At 35.9% G+C, this 14,448-nt stretch overlaps 1 protein-coding gene across 9 annotated transcripts in view; it reads left to right on the top strand.

The window, feature by feature from the left end:
- LOC105049958 (sister chromatid cohesion protein PDS5 homolog A) overlaps positions 1-13,155 on the top strand; it is a 33,411-nt gene extending 20,256 nt beyond the window's left edge. For 2 of the 9 annotated variants that reach the window (XM_073261707.1, XM_073261708.1), the window contains exons 16-33: positions 89-151; positions 318-454; positions 568-685; positions 832-966; positions 1,084-1,283; positions 2,505-2,661; positions 2,805-2,948; positions 3,957-4,037; positions 4,138-4,776; positions 4,856-4,954; positions 8,776-8,855; positions 9,071-9,122; positions 10,083-10,169; positions 10,272-10,309; positions 10,927-10,995; positions 11,082-11,260; positions 12,430-12,581; positions 12,708-13,155. In XM_073261707.1, coding sequence (XP_073117808.1) covers positions 89-151; positions 318-454; positions 568-685; positions 832-966; positions 1,084-1,283; positions 2,505-2,661; positions 2,805-2,948; positions 3,957-4,037; positions 4,138-4,776; positions 4,856-4,954; positions 8,776-8,855; positions 9,071-9,122; positions 10,083-10,169; positions 10,272-10,309; positions 10,927-10,995; positions 11,082-11,260; positions 12,430-12,581; positions 12,708-12,743 — 2,466 coding nt within the window. In that variant the 3' untranslated portion in view covers positions 12,744-13,155. Of the gene's footprint in view, positions 1-85; positions 152-317; positions 455-567; positions 686-831; positions 967-1,083; positions 1,284-2,504; positions 2,662-2,804; positions 2,949-3,956; positions 4,038-4,137; positions 4,777-4,855; positions 4,955-8,775; positions 8,856-9,070; positions 9,123-10,082; positions 10,170-10,269; positions 10,310-10,926; positions 10,996-11,081; positions 11,261-12,429; positions 12,582-12,707 lie in introns of those variants that run through there. The other 7 variants (XM_010929777.4, XM_073261706.1, XR_012143254.1 and 4 more) reach the window with 6 other exon arrangements.
- The last annotated feature ends 1,293 nt before the right edge of the window (positions 13,156-14,448 follow it).

Raw genomic sequence — 14,448 nt, 5'->3', positions numbered from 1 at the left:
TATCAAAGTTGACAGAACTATGTATACTTTTTTCTTTGACAATATGATAGATATTAATTGTTTAATATTTCATTATTTGTGGCAGAAGGATGATGGAGCTTCTACACAAAAGACTGAATGCAGTGAAAGGAGTGAACTTTGTTTATTGAAGGTAAGTAAGTGTTTTTATTTTAAACACTTATTTTCTGGTGTTCAAAATATGATTGTGCTACACCCTGGTGACACCAGAATCATATTAATTGTTATGTACAACTCTTACCACACAACTCCACTTCCATTTTTTCCCTCATGGACCATGTTTTGCGTGTACACTGCAGATCTTTGGCATTAAGACTTTGGTGAAGAGCTACTTGCCTGCCAAAGATGCTCATTTACGACCAGGAATTGAAAAACTAGTGGAGATCCTTAAAAACATTCTTTTATTTGGGGATATTTCAAATAATATAGAATCAAGGTATTGAAAGAATCCATTGACCTTCATATATATAGGGTGTTTTCCTAAGGTTTTATTTCCTGTACATTTTTTGCCTATTATTATATTTGCCTGAAGAATAATGCCCTTTACAGTGCTGCTGATAAGGTCCATTTGAAGCTTGCTTCGGCAAAGGCTGTTCTTCGGTTGTCAAGGCATTGGGATCACAAGATACCTATTGATGTTTTTTATATGACCTTAAGAATGCCACAGGTGGTTCACATTCTTAACGTTAATCTCAATTGACTATTTGCATTTTGTTGGTATCTCCAGCAATGCCATCCACAAGCAATTAAAGTTTCTTCTTCTTATTTAGCTTACTCTGTGGTGTTTACTGGTTTTTGTCCTTGATTATTTAGGATATCCATCCTCAGTCTAGGAAATTATTCCTCAATAAAGTGCATCAGTATATTAAGGAAAGGCTGCTGGATGCAAAATATGCTTGTTCCTTCTTGTTAAATATAAACGATTATCACACTCCAGAATATGAAGAGGTCAATATTTTTTTCTAAACTTTGAAGTACAGCCATCTTAGTACTATACATTTCACTCTTGCTTGAGTAAGGATTTTTTTTTTTTTTTCTAAAAAAAATTGTTCTTCAATCTGCCAGTGCAAACAAAATCTACTTGAAGTAGTACAAGTATGCCAGCAACTTAAGGTACGACAACTTTCTATGCAATGCGAGATGAACATGCTGGTGGCTTATCCAGAATATATCCTTGCATATTTGGTCCATGCCCTTGCACATCATCCTTCGTGTCCAAATATTGAAGAGTGCATGGATGTTCAAGCATTTGAACCCACTTACTGGTATGTTGAACCGTTTTTATTAAACTCAATGGCCTTTTGTCTATATGACTCACTTTTAGAGGGCCTTCCATCAAGGCACATGTTGCTTCTACCATTGTACCTTTTAAATTTTAAACTGCACATTGGCTAAAAAACTTCAAAGGAATATATATAATTGTTTTTTCCTTTGCCTTTTTTTTTTCTTGTGTCGATGACACATTTTATGATAATATAGCATACAATCATGTTCTTGTCGGGCGATGCCCAATTGGAATTTCTATGTTGAAGTAATTTCTTCTAGTATGAAATTTTTGATGCTTGGACCCTAAGCTACACGATGAAAAAGCTGATAATCATGTTACTTTGCTCATATTATAGCTTCTGAGGCTCATTGACTTATTCCTTGCTGATCATTGTATGTTGTTATCCAGTTGAGTCCTATAAGATGATATGTTCACTGTTGAAGTCTGGTAGGCTGTAATTGAAAACCTTGCTTTTTTTCTTGGTCATTGACCACTGCAAATGTGTATTCTTGCTCTTCTGAAGCACATGGCTCCAATTAGAAATTCATGTTTAGATCTTGTTAAATCCAGTACTTTGAAGATATGTGATATGCTACATGTATACCATAATTACCATTTCTGTTCTGCATTCCATTATATTATATTTTCTTTTTGGTAATTCAGCAATCTATATCTCTTTGTATTTTGTGTAACAGTTTCATCTAGACAAGATGCTTTTTTAGTGCATGGCAGCATTGGTTCGTGAAGACAAATAACTGCTCAAATAGTACTTACATTTTAGTAACTCAAATATGTAGAGGTTTTTATTCAACAGTCTTTTGGGCAATCATGCAGATGCTATGTATTTAACTTTAGAAATATGAAAAGGCAACATATGAGTTTCTGGATTTTATTCTCTTCATGTGCTTAAAGCATGTGACATGGAGCTTTGCATCCAGGCTAATTTGTGTTTGGCAATGCATTAGTCAATGTTGGCCAAAGCCTTTTGCTGAAGCAGCATAGTTTCCTGATGGTAGTTGCCTGGTAGGTGTCATATTTCTGAGAACACAGCTAAAAAGCAAATTTGAGGATGCTATTGTGTGCTTATTATTGGTTGAGGTGTGTTTTATCTTGTGCTCATACCTATAAAAATGTAGGAAATAAAACAATAAAACTGTGGGAAGCAAAGCTGCATTAGAAACTTCTCGTATATGTATGCTAATTGTTTTGTAGCTTCCAGGCGGTTGCATTTGTTTCTTTCTACGTTGTTGCATGGAGATGAAGGTCGACAATCTGGTGGTGTTTCCAACTGGAAAAAGGAGAGTTTTACTGCAATTGTTTCTATTTTGCACAGTATTAAGAGCTCAGAAGATGTGGTTGATGAAGCAAAGTCAAAAGTAGGTGATTTTTAACTTCTTACTGTCATACCAGATAATTGTGCATTTTAGTTCATAAGAATCATTGTATATCATGATGAAAATTTCGTCTTTATGGTTTGCTGTTCGATTATTTGATGACAAGTTTGATGCCGAATTTGCAGACATCACATGCTATATGTGATCTTGGTCTTACAATTGCAAAGAGATTGGTTCAAGACCAGACAGATATTTCAGTAATCAGTGCAGTTCCCCTCCCACATACGTTATACAAGTTTGTCGAGAAAAACAAAGATGTGATCTCTGTGGTGAGTATTCTTAACGTAAGCACATAATCTTTTCCAATACCAGTTGAATGTCAAAAAGGAAGATCAATGATTTGATGTTTAGAGCATTCATCTTGCTATTATTGCAAAGTTATATTCTTGTCATGATTATTCTACCTGCATTTTCTGGAGTGTCTTTGATATCATCATGAGCTATGGTAGATTACAGGAATGTTGTGATTCTGTATGGTTAATTTAGAATTAATGCTGAGTTATTTCATAATGCATGTTAGTCACCAGGCATTTGACCAAATATCTTGACGAGGTAATACTTAATAGTACTATTGCTACATATCTTTGACCCCATGGCACATCAGGTTTCCAGCAATAGAAATGTGAAAAGGTTATAATATTTTTCTTTAGTAGACATTTGGAGAAGTTTACCTGATTTTTTTTTTTTTTTTTAAGAAATAGCTATGTTAAATGAGTGTATCAATGTTGTTTTTGTTGTTCCGCATACTTTTGGACCAGTACCATGGGTGAAAAGGCCTATATGATATGTGGGTGGACATAAAAACTTTGTCGTGCTAGCTCTTTTGTAGCTTCATGAATTAGGATCTTATTTTATTATAAGAATGTAGTAACCATGTTTCTTCTAGAAATCAATATACCTAGTTGATGCAAAGTTGGGATATTTTTTCAGCTATCAATATTGCAGCCTTGTTATCTTATGTTTTCATTCACCCAACTAATATTGGACAGAATAAATGTTAGCTAGTTAATCCCGTTGAAAGAGGTTCAAATTTAAAGCTTGAACATATAGTATTTACCTCAATATCCTTCTTCTGGATTTTATATTCTGTTACTTAATGCTTCTCCAATGTTGCAGCTACTAGCTACTGCTGTTTTTCTTAGTTGTTATTTTTTGGGTTATTTTTAATGAGAAACATGATACCATCTTTAGTTTGCTGAGGTTTTCAATGGAGAAAAATTTTCTTGCTCTTGCAGTATCCTGTTGTATTGATAGTAATTTTCCTGTAAATGTTTAAGGATGCTGATGAACAGAGCTGGTTGGGTGGTGAGAGTGCCATGGCCCATTTCGAAGCACTTAAAATTGAAAATAAAGAAATGGTGAGTACATTGCTATGGAATTCTGGAAACTTAGTTTGTACATGCCTAATACAAGTCTTGGATTCTAACTTCGAGAGATTCTTGTTCTGTGGAACTTTAGATTGATTCAGGTGCTGCCAAGGATGATATGGCCCTAGAGAGGAGTGATAAAGATGGTGATGAAGTGCCTCTAGGAGAGATGATGAAAATTCTTAAATCTCAGGGACCCAAGAAGAAGAAAACAATCAAAAAGAACAGTTCACCTTTTGATATTAAAAAAATGGAACATGAAGTTGATGTTCTAGGAGTTGTAAGGGAAATAAATTTGGATAATTTGGAAAGAGCCCAGAACGTGGAAACAGGGACCAAAGATCCTGAGTATTTTGGAAGTGGGCAGACGTCAAAAATAAATAATAATGAAAAACTTACAGTATCTGGAAAAAGAAAAAGGGACAAAACTACAATTGAAGTAGTAGTGCCAACTCCTAAACGTAAAAGGTCCATTTCTGTGCAAAGGTCTCATTCTGCAAAGGGCCAGAAAGGAAGCAGAGGAATTCCTTCTTCACAATCTATTGAGATGGATGAGAAGACACATATCTCCTTGGGACAAAAGTTGTTCACCGATAAAGGCCTGACTGAGTCTACTGATTCAGACTTGTTAGCCTCTTGCCTGCCCATGGTTAAAAGCAGCTCATCCAGAAATGGAAAGAAAGATGCTGATGGTTTGCTTGCTGAGAAACTTGTCAGCAATGACCAAAAGGTAATCTCCTTTCTTATACACAGGCTAACAACTGCCATTATCAAATCTAAACTACTTTTTTCTGTTGGTTATATTGCAGAAATCTTCCAGTCCGGTAGATTCTGATAAAAAATCTAGTCAACCCTTACTTGGTTCAATTAAAAAGCGTAAAGTAAGAAGCATTGCTGGTTTAGGGAAGGTAATCTCAAAATGTTTCTTTGGCCAACATTTGATAGTTGTTCTTTGTGATTGTCCTATGTACTTATTATATAATTGCAACTGATGGAATTATGTAATTGCTGGTGAACTAAATTAGATGATAAACCTTACAGTGTGCTTTTTTGTTATAATTGAAATGGTCACCTTTATGCCTGACTTTTGATTTGGTTCTTGTTTGATTTAATTAAAGCACGAAAAATTCTAATCAGGGGTGATTGAATCTGATCCATTTATCCAAAAGGAATGATCCAGTCTGATAAACCTGATATTCATTAAACCAAAGTTGTTAAGAAGCACATGTCCCAAATAATAATCTTATTCATTTAAAATTTTGGGAAAACAAGACTAAAGCAAAAAACATGGATTAATTGCACCATCTGTTAATGAAGCAATCAAATAACTTTCACGTATAAATAACAGGTAAACAAGGGGGTGGGGCTGGGAGGGCAGCAAAGCCTGTTAGTTTGGAATAGAAGAGGGAGGTGGGATTTAAGGTTGGGGATGAAGGATAAATCTTGCCAAAGGCCTTAGATGGTGGCTGTTTGTGTAGCCCTGGTTGATATAAAGTGCAAGGACACCTTGAAATCTGGTTGCTGTATGCAATGGCTGTTATCTGAAGTAGTTGTGTGCCTTAAGTCTGCAATGACGGCCAGAATTGAAACTTGAAACTCTATCATGCTCTATTATCAGAACTAGATAGTTAACTAATTTTGAATTCCATGAGATAACCAAGTTTATTAAGCATGATGGCCACAGAACATTAAAAAATCATCTAAAGAAGAACATAATCCAAGTATAGCAAACGCTTTTAAGCTGTTGATTTTCTACAGTTTGTTTGAAGATGGGCACCATTGTGAGCAGGCTCCAGATTAACGGGAGCTTTGAAGATCAAAGTTTATGATAAATTGGATCAAGTGACTAAATTTGGCCAAACAAATAGAGTTATTTAATCTTATTTGATTTCCTTATATACTAGTGAGTGGAGGGAGCACCTATAACTTTACTGCTTTAATCAAATTATATTTAGGTCAGCAAAATGCTCTTTAGAAGTCATAAACCTTGAACTCCTGGAAAATCTGAACATTACATGACATGGATTTAATTGTATTTGCAATCATACAACAGTAGTATACTCTATTAGAAGTTTGAACAGAAACCTCACTTGTCAAAGTGATGACTAGATAAAGTGGGCATGCTCATGAGTTATCTGAAAAATGCAAAAAGTAGACAACATTTTCTAATTATCTCTTAATAAAGATCTTGATGTAAATCATTGACCTAGTTAAAGACCATTCTCTGAGAGTAACTTTTTTATATTTTTTAAATCATTAAACTAGGGCCTGTTTAGGATCTTTAGACCAAAAATGATCAGAAAATTTCTCTCTTGTACAAAATTCTTGTAGAGAACCAAAATTCGGAAGCAGTGTCTCTGGTTTTTCTTGTTTTTCCATTGTTCAGTGATCATGCTAAACAAGCTATTAACTAGTGTTTTGGGTTCTCATCCTTGGTTATGATTTTCTTTTGTGGAAAAAACAGCACCTTGGCCATGGTTCCAACTTGCAGCGACAATAGTGTTTATATTATCTTCCTGGAGCACCTTCTTCATTATGCGTTTCCCTGCCCCCATGTTTAGACACTTCCTATTGTTGTTTTAGTTCTCATGCTTTCTTGTCCTCCTTTCTCTGTTCCTTCTATTTGACTTCCGCCTTGTGTCCTTTTTCTTTTGTTCCTCCATTTAACCATTCCATTCTTTGTAGAAGTCCTATTACTGAGGCTTGTAGGAACATAGTCATGTCCATGATGTTTCTTTTGCAAACAACTCTTCTGATGAGGATTCTTAGTTTAGCGTGGTATCTTCCTTACAGTCATTGCTGGAGAGTTAAGTCTTCCCTTGCTAGTTGCTACCACAATCACCTTTTCCTTTTATTCTTTCCCTTCTAAATTCTCATTGCTTCCTTTAAGTTGATTGTTCTTTTTGGAAAGCATAAGCATATTGGCTCAGTGAAAGCTTTTAAGCATTCCTCAGTATTAAAAGCCCATAAACATGGAACTTTTTGCTCATTATTTAAGATATGCCAATCAAGGCGTCTCACGGCTCAACAAGAAAAAAATCATGACTCCAATTGTTATCCTAAACATTAGAAACTAGAAAGCTTAATTTCTTGGCACGAGTTTGGCTAACTTTTTGGTTTTCAATGTGGTTTGTCCTCTTGACCTCTTCCTAGGCGAAGACTGTTTGGCTCTTATTTGTTTTAGGCTTTTATCCTAGTTAATTAATCGATGTTGTAGCCTCTTTTGTCCAAAAAATTCTTGAGGTCTAATATGAAACCGTGTTCAGGGATGCTCATCTGTCCCTGGTGTTTGTTGTCTCATGCGCAGTTCCAGATAGGTCCCTTTCGCATGGCTTAAGATGTAAAATAGTGTTGGCAGTTGACCTGTTTGTTGTGAGTACACACGTTTTTTTCATTTTCTCATGGTTTCAACATTTACCAATTTTGAAAGGATGACATGATCAACACATTAGTCACATTTAGTTTGTTGAGGAGCACTAGTTAAGTAGGCTACAACCTATCTTTTCCGCACAAAAGAAAGAAGAAAAAGGAACACTAATTAATATAGTTTTCTGATCATGGGCATCATTCCCCTTCACTAATTTTGGTTCTTAAAGGAGGTACACCTATGCTTTTTCATCATAGTTTACAGTTAATATCTTGTGTGCACCAATAAATAAATGCACTGATAGATAAATGCCCTTACATCTTTCTGTTTATTGTTGAGCATTCTGCTAACTGCATTCCAGAATCAACCTGCCAACTTGTCAATGTGCTGCATATATGACTTATTTTACTCACATAATCCATTTTCTTTGGGGCACCAACACAAAAAATCTCTATTTTCCTGTTCTTTCCATTGCAGTTCTAACCCTTCTTTAGTACCAAGTGGATTGGTGATGTCATGAATTATCAAGCCAATAAATGGTTGTCTTCTCTTTCTTGGAGAAGCCTTTATTCTAAAAGGTCAAGCTTAGGATGTTGTTTTGCAATCATATTTCTACATGAAATACCATGTGAAGTTTAACATATATGCAGATGTTTGGGTGTGGCACTTTTCCATATGGATGTAGGGGTTATAGTTTCCATTCCTAAGTTAAAATGGATCACGGTTGTTAAACATCCATTTCCGTTTATCAAGCAGGTCAAGATCCTCCATCAATCTTATTCATCACCACAGTCTTGCTGGTTCGCTAACGTTATGTCATATCTGATTCATTATATAGCTAGCCAATTTCAAGTTGTCCAATACCATATATCAAGTTCCCGACCGCACAACAAGTTCTCTTCCTAAATTCCTCATTGGCAATCTACCTGAGTTTTAGAGAGGGAAAGGATACAAATGCATCAATATAATGCTGTATCTCAAACAGTCTGTACATCACTATCCTTTTATATCTTGCATCTAATGTACTCGAGATTATAGTAATCACACCACCATCATATCATGTACTCTATCAGGCCAATGTTGTCATCGGTTGATGCTTTGACTTTGTGCTGCTTCTGATTTATGAATATTAAAAGGATGATGAACATGGTATGCACGTGGAACATAATGACAGATAACTACATTATTTGTTAGTCACTTAGTCTTATATTGCACAAATTCTGAATATGATATCCAGATTTACTGCTAACATTTTTGTGTAGGAACAAAATATGCTCTTAATTTAAATTTCTAAGGAGAAAGAATGAGATTTTAACCATGTCTTTCACATTCTAGTAGGGCTAATTATTTTCATGCCTGCAGTGTTCATCACATAGCGATGAATTGAGTGATTCAGAATTGGTTGGATCCAGAATAAAAGTTTGGTGGCCGTTGGATAAGCAGTAAGCTTTTTCTGTTGGCGTGTTAACTTTTTTATGTGTTCTCAATTTACTTTTGATGCACAACCTTGCTCTATTCAATACAATCAAATGGAAAAGATTACTTTATGTAAAAGAGAGCAACGATGATGCTGTTATTTATAGTTGATGTGCAGGTTAATTTCTTGATCAAAATAGAGTAGTTTGTCTGATTTTAGTATCCGCTGCTTCTATTATAGGTTCTATGAAGGTGTTGTACAATCTTATGATCCAGGAAAGAAAAAACATGTGGTGAGTTGGTTCTGTCCTATACATGATCTGGCAGATATCAGAGATGCTAGTTTCTAAGTGCATTTATGGTGTTCACTGATCTCAAAGACTCAAACATGAAAAAAGGAAAAGAAACAAAAACTCTGATTGCATATTAAGATTTTGCTTAAAGGAACTACATGTCCCCACAATTTCCATGTTGTTGCATTTGTGTTGCATGCCTACACATATGCTGAGTTTTTATCCTTGGTTTTCATTCTGAGAAGCTTTAGATATAAAATGTGGTGGTGGAAAGGTTTTGTTTACATCTTATAGAAGTCGTGTCTCCAAATGATTTACAAAATATTACAATTTACCACAAACTTATTGGTATGTTTAGATCATCTATGGTGGTGTTAACTGAGGTTCTTAAAACTGCAATATGGGTCTGTAACAGTCATTGGTTGGTATTTTACTCATTCTGACACAGTTTGGCTGCCACGGTCAATACCCTGTATCAGAATTGGCTGCAACTGGAAGGTGATATGTACTGGCTGATAGAGGTCGTGCCTGCTTTACTTGAATCCTTGATGTTAAGATTGCAAGAGAGTCTTTTCCCTTACTACATTGTAGCATCAAAAATAAAAATCATCATCATTTTTGCAGATTTTCCTCATTCTGGGTTAAACCAAGTATAGGATCATTCAGTTTGTCCTATTTGTAAGGTTGTAATGGGTATTTGCATGAAAAATAAAGGCTGGCATTGTTGATATGTGCCTGATATAATTGTTGTTAAGTAAACATTTTTAGTAAGTTCTAGAAAATGATAGTACCTTGCCAACTTTTCGAAGTTAATTTCTCCCATTTTGCGTTGGAGTTTTTGTTTAATCCATGCCCATTCATATTTTACTATATTTCTTTGTCATTTACAATTTTTCCAGCTTTTTCTTTCAAAAATTTCTGCCAAATTAGAACTTTTATCCCATAAAACTCATGTTATAGATATTGTATGATGATGGAGATGTGGAAGTGCTTCACTTAGCCAAGGAGAAGTGGGAAGTTATCAGTAATGGATGCATGCCAAAAAAGGTTTGGACTTGTTACTCTTTTTTCTCGTCTTGACTTCTATATGGAGCCATAAATTCCCAACATAAAATTTTGATGTATTATAATTTGCTTCATTTTTGACAGCGACCAAAATCCAAACATGCATCCCCACATGAAGAACTGTGAGTATTATACTTCAACTGTTTCTGCACCATTTATGTTTAATTGCTAGCTGGGTAGAAAATTTGTGATTGTTTTGATGCTGACACTGCTTGTGGTCATGGGTCATGCCAATGTTAAAAGATGATGTCATTTTTTCCCCTTTTTGACTGTACACGAAATTTTAATTAATCGAGGATGACAGAGGAGCAATACCAAAAAAAACATTAACACACAAAAAAAAAATGGCAACCCCAACAAGAAAAGGTAAAAAAGAGCCTGCTCAGCCAACACTGGGTAGCCTTTCATACTGCCATGTGACCAATGCTGGACAACATAATTTCTATGATTAGAACTATTTAATCATGTGTCCAGCAGATGGGAGCAGGATGTGAAGGGCTAAGTAGTAGTCTCAAAAAATGGCCTCTAACCTACCTTATCTTCCCCCTGCTTTATCATAAAACGTCATGATATCTGAGGGTATATTTCTTATTGCAAGGATGTTAAGTTGATTGTTCATGAACTGTCTGAAGATGGAATGTTTTAGTGTTCGTTTTCAGCCACTGATATACCATACTCCAAATAACTGAATCTGTACTGAAAATGGTCCTTTATGTTTGATCTGTAATTGCCACTCCAGGTCACCAGAGAAGACAGGTGACAAAAGCAACCAAGCTGATTCTAAACAAAAAAAGAACAGCATGAAGAAGTAAGTGAAATCCTTATTTTATTTTATTTATATTATATTTTTTGGGTAATGTTTTATGTCATCGCAAACTCTGGAATTATTGACAGATCTTCATCTTCTAAAATCAAAAGAAAAAGTACTCCAAGAAAACGTAAAGTAAATAACAGAAAAAGAGTATCAGAAAGTAATGTTAATGCAGATATGAGCGACATGGATAGCAGGGGTGATTCTGATTTATCAAGTGTCCGTCCACCTTCTGGGTCTGATGTTGATGATGCCAACTCAGGTATACATCTGTATATTTTTTTAAGAAGAAAAATCTTCAAGCAAAATAGTGCATATTCCATTGCACATTTCATTGCTAGATGAAACAGGATTTCGGTCAGAGATCTATACAGGGTGGGAATAACCCCTCTTTGACAAAACAGTCAAAACAGCAGAACACACACCTTCCAACCTTTGGTTACATGGAATCTGATTAGCAGAATTGGACACACACACACACACACAGTATTGGACAACACCCCCACCCCCCTCTTTTTTCCAACCTTTGCTTACATGGAATCCGATTGGCAGAATTGGCCAACTAGGCAGATACCTTTGCTTACATGGAATCCGATTGGCAGAATTGGCCAACCAGTCATCTGCCTAGTTGGCTTGCATTGCCTGAAGATACGCATGGCACAACAAGCCTGGGCTGGTGAGACATTATCCTGATATCCTGCAGTCAGGGGTGTTTTATTTTAGAGGCTGATGTCCCTTGCATGCATGTGATGTACAACCTGTTAGAATGTTAAGTGACATATGCAACCACTTGCATCCACGTGCATGATGTCAGTAAGTTTGCCAGGTAGTAGACCTTCCAACCTTTCCTTGCATGGAATCCGATTGGCAGAATTAGCCAACCTGTCATCTGCCTAGTTGGCTTGCATTGCCTGAAGATATGCATGGCACAAAAAGCCTGGAGCTGGTGAGACATTATCCTGATATCCTTCAGTCAGGGGTGTTTTATTTTAGAGCCTGATGTCCCTTGCTGGATCCAGTGGACAACAGTGGCAGGGTTGCCATCCAACCACAAATTAGTTGACTGGATTGTCAAAAGTAATTACAGTGCCTGGATTGGTTCCATACCAACACTACGCTAAATAGAAATAAAACAGAACAACTGTGAGGTCCTTTCAGCTTCTCCTCATAGCACCTATGTATCAGGCTCATATTCCGTCCTTGCTGAGCTCTTTTCATCTCGTGAACCCTGATGGACAGACTGCTTTAAACACCATCTGTAGGCATAGACTGCTTTGACCTTGCATAGGTCACCAGCCCATTTATATTGAAAATCAAGTTAATATGCCAATGTGTTATGTGTAATTTTCAGTTTTTTCGCATTCTACCTCATCTGTCTTTCTTATATTCTTCTATCATACAAGTTTTGTCATTACCTTTACTTTCTCCCAGATAGGCTTGAAGGGAAAGAAGAACATGCAATGTTAGAAGTTGGAAAGAAAACTGAAGGGAGCTTCAAAGAGGATTCAGAAGAGCCGGTGGAAGAAGACAAGCAAGATTATTCTGGCTTAGATGGCACAGGAGATTCCGATGATGAACCTCTTGTAAATATTCTTAGCCTTTAAACCCATTTTCTATAGTCTAGACCATGTTCCATTCATAATCTGCATGCCAGCTCGATTTTTTCTTTTTCTTTTTTTATCTTGCCATGTACCATGTAATCGATGCAGAGTGCATGGAAGCAAGGTGCTGGAAAAGCCACGTAAAAGATCTATGCTCATCAACTAGCTCACTCAGTACAAGAACTTGATAGCAGATTGGTTGGGATATGGATCTTGCTAATTTGTTCTCTGCTCCCCACGCTTTCAGTTTTCATGTAGGAAATGTTGTTAGCATACCACAGGGTAGTATAAGATAGCCTTGGAAGAGGGATAGTGGTTCTATAATGTGAAACTGAAGCTTTAGCTTTTGTGAAAATTTATGTGCAATCTGTGCATTGTTGCATCGATTTTTTTCCCCTTCTAGGTAGACAGATTCTGTCATTATCTGCCTCTACTGTCTTTCGCATAGCTAACCGCTGATTGAACTCTGGCAATTGAGTGGGCCATGATAGATCCATTTGACTTGCATCCTCTATTCACAAGCCATGAATGTAATAATTGGAGCACCTTTAGTGCATCTCATTGGGGGCACCTCATTCTCTGAGTTTGCATGTAATAATTGGATACGGGTTGTAGTTCTGTAATGATGCTTCAGTGGGCACACAAATCTCCCACTGGAAGGAAATTGGAGTGTGTTGTAAAGTTGGAGATGCCATAAAGATCCTTGTCCTGATTTTACCACTAGCTAATCAACTTAACAAACTAGTACCAAACAGCAGATCTTTTAAGGCACTTTGATGGTGGTACCTGTGCCCAGGTATGAAGTTTGTGCAGATGAATAGGCCGCAGAGATTGAATGGCGCTCTTTCTTCAGCTTGCTGCATTGACATTTTATGGGTGTTTCCTTTTGTGCTGCAACAATAGCAACCATGGAGGTTCATTACCTCCATAACGACCTGTATACTGGGTATGAGATTTTAAGGCTGTGAGGGGTAACTTTTTGTCTGTTGAATTTATTATGATCTGTTTGATATTTCGATTGCTGCCGGTTGGGCATTTGTGTGAGTGGGTCTGTGTTGTGGTGTCCAATTTGAATGAATTCTCTGGGCGCATTGCATTCTTTTCTTCAAATTATCTTTTTGCATCCATGAATGTACTTGATATTGAATTATAGCTGGATATATTTCTATCTATAAACCATTCTGCCCGGCAAAAAGTGCTACTCGATAAATTTTGCTTTTGGGGTATGTTGGACAAAAATATTGTGTAAACCTGAACTCAGGATGTATGAAGAACTGTGTTCTGACCAAAGTGAAGTTTTAGGGATTATGTAAGGTTTATAAGGTGACGCCATTGTTCAAATTTTATGTCAAATTCATCTGAAATTATATGTCTTGCAATTTTGAAAAAAAAAAAAAAAAAAGAGTTGTGGGCTTTACAACTCAATAAGATTATAAAAATTTCTCACATTTATATCGGTATAAATATAAAATATTTTTTAACAAATATATCATTGATGAAAAAATAATTAGAATCATATATTATCAATTTAATAGGTAAATAATATCATCATAATTATATTAAATTTATCACATATCACAAATTAATAATTTTATTTAATAGTAATTTAATGAAATTATTTATCATTAATTGATTAATATAGTTCTGATTTAGACAATATTACTATTTCTACATTGGACTAGATCCGTCCACACTTTAGTTTATAGCAGATCAAACATACATCAAGTTTTCACTCATGGTCGTTTATCATATGTCAACCCATAATTGATATCACAAATATCATATTTCATAATATATCGGCTAGTCTGGATCTTCTTCAATTGAACATGATTCATCATCTTGATTTGAT

Source organism: Elaeis guineensis, chromosome 8 (genome assembly GCF_000442705.2).
Source record: "Elaeis guineensis isolate ETL-2024a chromosome 8, EG11, whole genome shotgun sequence".
Lineage (NCBI taxonomy): Eukaryota > Viridiplantae > Streptophyta > Magnoliopsida > Arecales > Arecaceae > Elaeis > Elaeis guineensis.
This window is presented reverse-complemented; position numbering and strand designations above follow the sequence as displayed.